The sequence below is a fragment of the Neolamprologus multifasciatus genome, chromosome 23 (genome assembly GCF_963576455.1).
Source record: "Neolamprologus multifasciatus chromosome 23, fNeoMul1.2, whole genome shotgun sequence".
NCBI classification, from domain to species: domain Eukaryota; kingdom Metazoa; phylum Chordata; class Actinopteri; order Cichliformes; family Cichlidae; genus Neolamprologus; species Neolamprologus multifasciatus.
This window is the reverse complement of record NC_140460.1, coordinates 41,936,457-41,947,258: the sequence shown is the minus strand read 5'-3', so window position 1 is coordinate 41,947,258 and position 10,802 is coordinate 41,936,457. Positions and strand designations below refer to the sequence as shown.

The 10,802-nt window shown below is 48.0% G+C and overlaps 1 protein-coding gene across 1 annotated transcript; it reads left to right on the top strand.

Annotated features, from left to right (window-relative positions):
• Positions 1 to 989: 989 nt before the first annotated feature.
• atp1b1b (ATPase Na+/K+ transporting subunit beta 1b) lies at positions 990 to 7,505 on the top strand. Its single transcript, XM_085151434.1, has 6 exons — positions 990 to 1,189; positions 3,919 to 4,047; positions 5,349 to 5,504; positions 5,682 to 5,866; positions 5,961 to 6,044; positions 6,134 to 7,505. Exons 1-6 carry the CDS (start codon positions 1,096 to 1,098, stop codon positions 6,392 to 6,394), a joined length of 909 nt encoding a protein of 302 aa, XP_085007560.1. The 5' UTR covers positions 990 to 1,095; the 3' UTR covers positions 6,395 to 7,505.
• The last annotated feature ends 3,297 nt before the right edge of the window (positions 7,506 to 10,802 follow it).

Sequence of the window (10,802 nt, the reverse complement as noted above, 5' to 3'; positions counted from 1 at the left end):
CATGATAGTGTCACAGAGCCGGACAGTGTTGGTGGCTCAATATGACTCATCTTGTCCTTGAGGTGATATTTAAAGGTCAAAACCAGCATGTGCACAATCCTGACCAATCATACCTACACACACATGTTTATATTCAAACAAATGCACATAGCTGAAGAAAGCCAGAGGGCAGCACACTGCTGAGTGATTTCACACACACAGCGTAAATATGCAGAAGGCTGCTGAGCTAATGGTTTCAGGTTCAAACGGACTCATTTTTATTGTTTCCTAACTGAATTCACATCCATGCTGTATTATTCTAAAAGGTCTGAAATGAATGCTTCATACTTTGATCTTAGGTAGGACATCAGATTACTATGACCCTCTGAAACGCCCTTGAAGGCAGCCTCAGAGGGCAGGATATGGTATGTACTAAGTTACTAGAGCCTATTATCCCCGAGGTGTGTTTGAAGGGGTTCACTGCACACAGCAGCACAGGACGCCCACCCAGTTAAAGTGGGAACAGGCCTGAGAGCGAGGCCCACGAGCTTCCCCTGAATGCGCTCTGTTTCGCTGGTGAAGGGGATGAAATGACTGTATTGTTTGCACCATAATGACTGTTTAGAGGAGCCGGCGTGTTTGACAATTGCAGGTTGCTGCACTGTAATCTCGCATTAAGGATGTGACTTGTTCCCATGCAGTGACTTCATGTGAACACGGTGAAATGGAAATCCTGTGTGTGTGTGTGTGTGTGTGTGTGTGTGTGTGTGTGTGTGTGTGTGTGTGTGTGTGTGTGTGAGGGAGAGGCTAGAGCAGGCTATGGTTTTTGTAGAGTATGTACAGAACTATATGTCCACTTTTTTAACTTTGAGCCCACTTGCGCCGCTTTCTGTCTCACGTCAGAGTTACGCACACTCGGTGTGCGGCCTTTAATTGGTCAGCGCTGCTCCTCCCTCCTCCTAGGTAAACTGCTGGAGTTTCGGGCGGAGTCAGGGGCGAGCGCTTATATTGGGGAGCCTGAGGGAGGACTGCGCTGGGCGCCTCTCGGACAGGCTGGGAATTGGTTACAGCACGCGGAGTGTTCTTCCCCAGGACGACTAAAGGAACTATAGCAACATGCCCTCCGATAAGAAGGACGATGGCGGATGGAAGAAGTTCCTGTGGAATTCGGAGACGGGGGAGCTGCTCGGCCGTACTGGGGGCAGCTGGTGTGAGTATTGGGCAGACTGGGAAACGCGCGTTCACGGCCGTCTGTGTTTCCAAGCACCTGTTTGAGCCGACTTTCTCTGAGTGTCTGTGACTGACACACGGCACACAACTCCCGAGCTGCCGCTGCGCTCATTCAGTGAAGCGGGCTCGTGATGTTTGTGCTCGTGCTGTCCATTCAGGGAGCGCGTGCGCGCCAGTGTTGCCAACTCCTCAGTAAGGAAAATCGCTATTGGCTGTCCTAAAAGTCGCTAGAAGTCGCCAAATGACGTCATCACCTAATTTGCATAATTTGTCATGCTAATGTAATTGTAACCTACGTTGTTGGAGAGAGAAATAACATCGTGGAAGAGACATAAAGTGAGTAAAAAACGTCCTAAATGCATTTAGAGTTTATTTAGAACTACAAATTAAATTTATTTTAGCAATTATTGTTTTTTTAATGTCACAATTCCAACCCTGCTCCTTTATCCGGGCGTGGACCGGCAAAAGTGACCCGAAGTAGGCACTCTGGTGGAGTTACTTTGTATGTGAAAGTGTGTGTTTATAAGTAGTTTTAAACCTTGTGATCCACAAAACAGCATAACAGTAAAAGAAGAACTGACTGCGTTACAGTCAGTGCTGGAGCAGAGGCTTCGCTCATGCGCGATTCATTTGCAGTTTGGATGCACAGGTGTGAACGTCTCCTGCCCTGATAGCAGCTGGGGGAGGACTATCCTCCGCCCGTGAGCGCTTTGGCACGGATGAGGCGCCCACGGCAGCACCGCTGCTTGTTGAGAGTAAGAGCGATACGCGTTTTCACGTCAAAAAGTCGTCATAAATAAGTCTCCAATAACACCAGAAAAAGTCGCCAGATTTGTCGCTAGTCGCTTTTTAGAAAAAAAGTCGCTAAGGGGGTCTGAAAACTCGCTAAATATAGCGACAAAGTCGCTAAGTTGGCAACACTGGTGCGCGCTGCAGCGCGAAGAGCCGGTGCTGCGCGCGCTGATTGGAGCTTAGAGTCGCCCGCGCGGGCTGGTTGTTGTCGGGTAAAACGGTCAAGGTGTCTTTCGGCAGGTGCGAAGCGGGAAAGCAAAGGGTTAAAAATGCATCAGAGTCCAAGGTGAGCCAAGGTGAAGGAGCCAGGCTCAGGTGTCGCTGTCGTCTGAGGAACAATGCGGTCATTAAGTTGCTCGACCTTTCTTCTCCCGTTTCTCGGCAGCGGCAGTGCGCATGTCCTTGCCCCTCTGTGAATGTCACCGCTTCATCTGTCCTCGGTGGACTCCCGGTACAGTCCGGTGTGTGCTCGGGTTGGACCCGAGCTGAGCGGGGACTACGGTTCGTCCTTCTCAGGTCATCGCAAAGTGCTGATGCGTTTCAGTGTGTCATGCGCAGTGCTGCGATAGCGGTACACGTGAGCGTGCACGTGAGCGCGCACGCTTTAATGAAGGAGTTTAAATCGCTAGAATCACAATTTTCAAGCCTCGGCTGATTGTGTGTGTGTGTGTGTGTGTGTGTGGCAAGGTGTTTCTGCGCAGTGTACCAGGGGCACGGAGAAAAGTTGTCGTACCATAGGCACGAGGAGTGTGTGTGTGTGTGTGTGTGGTAACTGAAGTGTGTGTCCTACAGATGTCCTGGCACTGAGGGCCGGAGTGCCCGGAGGATGCTGGAGTTTCAGATGCCCTTGCGGGTAACGAGTTCCGGTAAAATGTCACATAACGGGTTCAGGTGCCGTGACCTTGTGACACCGTGAGGACAGGCGCGTGCACCCACACCCTGCATGCAGCGAGGTGAATCGTGGCTGTGGGGCTTGGATGACTTTGAGCTGCTGGGAATAAACTTGACAGCAGGATAAATGGATTCATTCGGGGTTTAGTTGCAGCGTGTGCTGATGAGAAGTCCTGTGCTGATGAGAAGTCCTGTGAGGACAGTGGCTGCTACAGACTTTACAGGATCGTGTTTCTGTGTTACTGATACAGGAATGTAGTTGGGAATCTTTTGTGAGCCTCATTCCGAGTTCACTCAAACTCCTTAAAAGTGTGTTTTACATTGTTTCTATAGAAGTGTTGGCATGTCAGATTTAAAGCAGTCATTAAACTGCTGGGAAGTGTTTCCCCCTCAGAGTGACGTATGGCTCTGCAGTCACTTTGTCTCATCTGTGCACAGCAGCTCCAGCCTCATTCATCTAAATGAATCTGGAGACTCTATTATCAGCCGGCTCACTGCAGCTCTGTCAGGTCAAAGGTGCGCTCGAAGCTGAGGTTCAGCTGTCACTCGGCTTAACTGAGTTTTTTATCACATTAATTTTAGTGAAGTCTTGTGAAAGTCTCCTTAGGAGACAAAGTGTGTAATGCAGCAGCTTTGTCGTTACCACGTAACAGTGAGGCGTTACTGTGACCTTCCTCACCAGCACTCGTCCGTCCTGCAGGTTTGAGGCTGTTCTTGTCGTGTTGCTTATTCATTATGTGCAGCGTCTCATTAATTCTACCGACAGTGGAAACCAGTCGCCTGTGCTGAGTCAGCGTCTGACCTTTTTCCTTTTTGGTGACCTTGTTTCTGTTTCCTCATTAGCGCTGTAGTTTCACTCTGAGTCATAGCTGTACAGTCCATATGATTAGTCTGAAGATCATGTAAGATCTGCACCGCCTCTAAAATATTGATTCCAGTCAGCAGTAACTAACACCGTTTCCTCCATGTTCTCAGCACTTTTAACTTTCTCTGTGCTGACACTCTCTTTCCTTTTTCCCCCCACAGTCAAAATTACGCTGTTCTACGTTATATTCTACGGCTGCCTGGCCGGGATCTTCATCGGCACCATCCAAGCAATGCTGCTCACTCTGAGTGAATACAAGCCCACCTGGCAGGACAGAGTTGCACCCCCTGGTAAGAGATGGATGCTGATCTTCTTTATTAAGGGTCACATGATAAACTGGGACTGTTGTGGAGGCAGCAGCAATGAGCTGAACTCGCTGTCTTTATAAAGTGCTGCTGGTAAGAAGAGATGTCACAGTTTGCACATGTGAGACTTGCACAGTAAGAACTCCAACATTTTATCACGATTTAGTCAACATTCCCAAAAACCCTTTGACAAAATTCCCACTTATTATTCCAACATTTCAGGGTTTAACTTTGAATAGAGAGGTTGTTATGTTGCTTGTAGTTTAGTGACGTCATCTGAAGTTTTTCAGTTGTTTTCTTGATCAGTGAGCGATATCTGAGGTGCAGATATGAAGCACGTTCACATACAGTAACCACAAAGCTGGGTATGACTTGTTTGACTGCACACATAAAAAGACTTTTCCAAATCTGAAAGTAGCCTTTAAAGCTCCTGTGCTCCGTCTGGCCTGCCTGACGTTGTTGTGGAGAAGAACTCGCCGCATAATGGCGCCGCTGCCTCTGCTGTGTACACACCACGGCTTGGTTTCCATGACAGAGGGCCAGCTGTGTGTGACAGACTAAAGCTGGGGCAGTTAGCTTCTTTGCATCCTCATCTGTCTTCAGCTAAAGTCGTGTGGCGAGCAGGTGATGTTACACACAAAGCGCACGCTGCTGTGCGGCCCTGCGTTTATCTTTAAAATCACTTATCAGCTTTCATATCCAGTCATCGTCGCTTTCATCCGAGTCCCAGTTCAGACTGTGTTCAGCCCATCTTAGCACAATGACTGAAAGCCGAGGGAAACACTATCTGTCCCTGGGATGCTGCTGTGAGATCGATGTTGCACTGATTCTGCACCAGTTGGCAGCAGCGTGTGTTTTCACTGTAACTGGTAGCTTTAAAGGTGGTGCTACTCCCAGGATGCCTGTGAGCTCCTGCTGGACCATGTGACAGTAGGACTGTCTGTAGAACAGGAGTTTATTGTGTCGGTAGATCTGGTGTCACTGATGATGAGCAGCACTGAAAGTGCAGAACTGCAGTTCCTTCAATGGCCACCTGAGGCTGTAAAAGCAGTCTGTGCACACGTTCTCATACGGGGCGGGGCAGCTTTGGCTTCAGCGCCATTAGTCCGGTTAGCCGACACCCACCTGTTGAGCCGCTCGTCTCCGCACTCACCTGATCGATCTATAAGCATTACATGAATATGGCGTCTGCCTCCAAAGTCACTGGATTTGAAAACCGTACTGGCTGACGTCACAATAGTTGTTAATGTTGGCGATAACAAAGGGCTGTGATTGTGCCCCTGCAGGCCTTACACACACCCCACGGTCAGATAAAGCTGAGCTCGCCTTCAACCCCAGAGCCGTGGAGACCTTCCTGGCTCACACAAAGGCTCTGAGGGAGTTCCTGGACAAGTACGATGAGAGTAAACAGAAAGACCAGATGAAGTTTGAAGACTGTGGAGGTAAGCGTCACTAGTTTCTACTGGAAAATAACAGAAATGTGATGAAATGTGACACATCTGTGCATTACCGCTCCACTCGGCTGAGCTTCGTGATGGTTTGGGATCTATCACTATGATAGATGCATGACCTGGAAGAACCCAACTTTAGGAAACGTAACCCTTTACTTGTTCCTCTAGATCAACCTGCAGACTACAAGAACCGGGGTGACTTGGACAGTGACGTGGGCGTCCGAAAGGCCTGTCGCTTCTCCAGGGCCTTGCTGGGACCCTGCTCTGGCTTGGAGGACACCGAGTTTGGTTTCAAGGAGGGCAAACCCTGTCTGATTGTGAAGCTGAACAGAATCGTCAACTACCGCCCACGGGTAACGTTAGCCTTCTTTTGTTTACTTAGAAAAATGAAAATGTCACCTTACCAAAGCCCAGCAGCGGTTTGGCTAACTCGTCTTCTTTCTTCAGCCTCCCACCTCTAACGAGAGTATTCCTGAGGAGGCTCAACCCAAGGTGCAGCCCAACGTGATCCCCATTTACTGCACCAGCAAGGTCCGCACCGCCCGCACTCAGCACGTAGCACGGCGTCCTTCCTGCTGTCGTCTGACAACAAACTCACGTATGCACGTTCTTTCTTGCAGAAAGAGGAGGACGCCGATAAGATCGGCGAGGTTAAGTACTACGGCATCGGCGAAGGCTTCCCCCTGCAGTATTACCCCTATTACGGCAAGAAGCTGCACCCGCAGTACCTGCAGCCGCTGGTGGCGCTGCAGTTCACCAACCTGACCCGGAACACCGACCTCCGCATCGAGTGCAAAGTGTTCGGAGATAACATCGACTACAGCGAGAAGGACCGCTACCAGGGACGCTTTGAGGTCAAGATCCAGGTCGAAGAATCATGACCGCCATCGGGACCACTCCCCCGCCCCGCACCCCCGTAGTATCAATCAGTTGTATGAGAGGGGCAGGCTGTAGCTATTAGCTCGTGCTGACTGAGTGAAGGGGAAACGCTGTTGTGTAATCTGCTTTCATCACTTGCTTCTGTATTTCTGTCTTAGCCTTAGAATCAAATTTAGGGGAGAGTAGCGATAGGGCCAATGAAAATCTTTAGTGCTGTAAACGATGCCTCTGAACAAGCCGCGGGACATTTCCACGGAGTCTGTGCGCTGCGTAGCGAGCCGTCTGTCCCCTCTGTGTCGCTGCCTGTGTGGTTTTAGCAGCTAGTTTTTTGGAGTGCACAGATCTGGTCCTTCAACCTCATCTTACTGTTGAGCGAGCTTCAGCCACGTGTCTCAGACATGTCCTTAATAATAATAATAATAATAAAATGGTTCCTAGCTGTGATCTATGTAAGGAAAACGCTGCACTCCAGGAAACCTTTCCTCTTTATTTCTTTTACAGCTGATCATGGGAGACCTCCTTAAATCGTTCGATTGTGTGATTGGGTTTTATTTGTTTCCTGCCTTTAACCTTTGATTCTGCCTTGAATGTAGACTCGTTCAGTGCGTTAGACCCTGGCCTGTTGTAAGGGCGACGGTGCTAACGAAAGGGTTTGTTTTTGTTTTGTTGGCAACTCTCTGAATGTTTGAAACCATGAAACATGTTGGAAGAATTTTATATTTATGCAGTTGTACATTTTATTTCTTTGCAAAATATTGTAATGTATGATGCAATACCAAAGTGACGAGTGTAAGAGAGTCTTTATCAGAAGCGACGCAGTGTTGCCTCGCGACCTTGGACGGTTAACTCTGAGTTTATGTTCTGGCCGTGAATGTAGGCGAGTGTAACGAAGAGCTAAACGGCGGCTAACTTCCACAGTCCTGACGTCCACGCGTTTGTCCAAAGACATGGAGTTCACGCAGAGCTCTGTGGCTTCGATGAACGATGATGTCGGCTTTCATGTTCTGTAGGATCTCATGCTGATGTAAAACATTCGACCATAAATTTACCTCCAGTCAACTTTTCATCTGTTCATTTAATCAGATAGAACCAATAAAGTCCGACTGGACCTTCTCTGCTGTCGTGCTCTTTCTGTTCTCGTGACCGCGTCAGATTTGCATCATGTGTTTGCCCGCCATCAACGAGCGGCTCTGTCCTTCCTGTCTGGAGTCCTGCAGCTCAGTATAATCCTTTATACTTCATGTCATGCTCGTAATGCAGCAGAGCGTTTACATACTACAGGGGACCGAGACTGATGGTTAATGATTAAACAGTGAAGAAGCTCCCAGTGCATCATGGGAATCCCCCAGCAGCCTAGAGCTATAGCAGCTAGCTAAGAGAGGATCCAGCTCGAACTACAGGCTCTATAAAACAGGAAACTGGGTCTAAGCAGACATTCAGCAGGTGAACTGGGAGCCATCCTGTTTGCAGAGTGCATGTGTGCAGGACCTTTCATGTTCAGTCACATGACCAGAAAAAGACCACAAAGTTAGCTTTAAGCGTGCTCGTGTCATCCAGGCTGAGCTTCATGTTTAACTCCTTTTCGAGCTCTTTCTCAGCTCGATCTCACGCTTCATGGAAACAGGTCAGAAGCTGCTTTCAGTGGAACAAAGTCTTTCTCAACACTGAGTACAGTGTCTGCTAGCTCTGTCCGGCCCTCCTGTGTGACAGAGGACAGGGCCCTCCCCCTCTTCCTGTTTGGCCTCCGTGATGAATGAACTGTTGTTGGCTCGGGGGCAGAGCGCCGTGACTGGACGATTTCTGTTCCTGTTCGGTTATTGAGTGTCCAGTGTTGAGTTTCTGTAATTACAGGAGCAAGCTGCTCCTGCTAACACAGGGGTGTTGTTTCAGGCGCGCGGGGGGGCAAAGCGCCTTTACTTGAGGCTGTTTTTGTTTTAATATGTTTAAAATTATTCATCACCGTTTTTCCTTAATGAAACGATCTGTTATGCATGTCTGCATGAATTATTGCAATTACAATATTAAAAAACCTCAGTGCATTTTAAAGAAAATACATTAAGAAACAGAAACAGACTATACTGCAGATTATTCCAGATATGATGATATATATAAGAAATGCTGATCATACAGCAGCAGAATGATTGTATCTACAGTGTGTAAAGTAAAGCGCTGTACAAATACAGGCCATGTACCATTTACCATAAACATTTAATGAGCTTTCTACCTGCACAGAGTGGATATACAAGCAAACTGAATCATCATAAATACATAATTTTATTCTCATTACTTTATTATTAGAGCTCCAGGAATAAAAAGGAAGGCTTCTGGATCAGCACCATGATGCAAACTTGTGGCCACAGCATGTGCAGTATTCAGGAGAAGCTATAAAATGTTACTGTATGTGTGCGTGTTTTATGGTTAGGTGTGAGAGTTGTGAAGCGATTTGATGAATGTGGTTCGCCCTGGTTCTGGGTGCCCCTCTTTAGCTTTGAGCACGCGGCCCTTCAAACATCTCTGCACGGCCTTGAGGCCCCCCCACTCTGCACATGCTCAGTCTGCAGGAGTCACCGAGCCGACCAGCTTCCCTGACTCGGTCGGCGCCATCCACAGAGCCGATCGAGTGTTTCAGAGAATAGACTGTGACACTGTGGACAGACACCAGCAGGGAGTCTGTCCACAGTGATAGCATCACACTGTCAGCACAGTCTCCTGTGAAGCCCACAGTGAGCCTGGAGAACAACCACCAGTGACCTCTTCAGGGAACCAGCTGGCTCTGGTTAGTCTCACAGCTCATTGGGAACTTATAATGAAGTAGTGCTTCATGTTAATGACTGTTAATAATGAATGAGTCTGTAGAGGACAGCACTTTAGACTCCAGCTTGTTCAGGTGTCGGGTTTGCAGCCAATCACAGATCCTGATCCGTTTCTTCAGTGTGTGTTTCCCGTGTGCTCACGAACACAGATGCACTAAAAGGGTCTGAGTCGTCTCCTGCTACGGCGGCGAGCTGCACCTGTGAGCCTTCGGCACTCACTATGTAGAGGATGAGATGATTTTTTAACAGGACATGTTTATAACAGCTGCTTCAAACTGAGCTCCTCTTGGCCCCCGACACGCGTGTCCTGGTTTCACTGTTCATCTTTACATGTTCTCTGCTGCTTGGTTTTCCTTCAGCTCACTTTCCTTCTGCATAAATCAACCTGCTCGCCTGTCACCGCATGCAGGTACGATCTGTTTGCATCAGCAAACAAAAAGAATCAATCCACAGCAACAAGCCCCACCAGCCAACACCAGTGAGCAGGTGTCTTACTACAGGAGGGAGGGCATTGATGCATGTGTGGGAAACACCGAAGCACGTTTGGTAAATGTGCTCTGCTTTTCTTCTCTATCCGAGCAGCCAAGGGTTCATACACGAGTCACACTCCAGTGAACACATCAGGACAAACACAGGGGTTAGTATACGTGACCCTGAGCAGCTCAGTAAGCTCACAGTCTAAATAATGAGTAATAATGAAGGGCCTAATCCTACGGGGGCAGCAGAGCCATGGTGGGGGGGGGAGGGCTGTATGAAAAGGAAAACAAAAAAAAAAAAACAAGGCTTGGACACTGCTAGCACAGGGCGGCCACAGAAACGCAAATCAGGAGATGAAGCATCGCTGAATATGTTTCTGAGCCAAAGACTAGAAAATATGCTGAAGCAAATCTGCCCTTTGGCTTCACCTGCACAGGTGCAGAGGTAGGTCTCCCTGCAGGACTGGTCTTTCCTGCATCGGGAGCAGCGCTGGGCTGTTCAAATCACAGACAAACAGGATCCCACATTCTTGATCTTTAGTTCAAACACTTGTTGTAACGACTAACTACTCCTGACATGTTGGAGATGTTTGCTCTTTATACAGTAAAGTTACAGGATACAAATAACATCAGGCTGATCCTGCAGCGATTTGTTCAAATCACAGACTAACAGGATCCCACAGCTGTTTATGTTTTTAAACCCATTTTGCACAGAGAGGCATTTTTGAGAAATGTATTGACAGCAATGTTGAAGATTATTACACAGGAAAAAACAACTACAGTAAAATAATGACAGCGTGACGCCTCTGCCTTTGTAAACAGAGGGACAGTAACTGTGTGTAAAACCTGCAGACAGTCAGATTAACAGTGTTTTGTCTCCATCATTCTGCAGTTCATCTCATGTAAACAATAACGTGTCCACAGCGTGGCGTGAAAAAGGCACATACCTTTGACATTGCGTGTTGAACTCTGTATTCCTCGTCCACACGTAAACGCAAAAAAGGGTTTTAAAAATCTCAGTTTTCTGTGATTGGAAACGCCGTTTACGTGGACGAAACAGCTGCGTGTTCAAAAACACCCGTGTAGGTGTGGACGCAGCGTAAAAGAGTTCGTAGTTTATT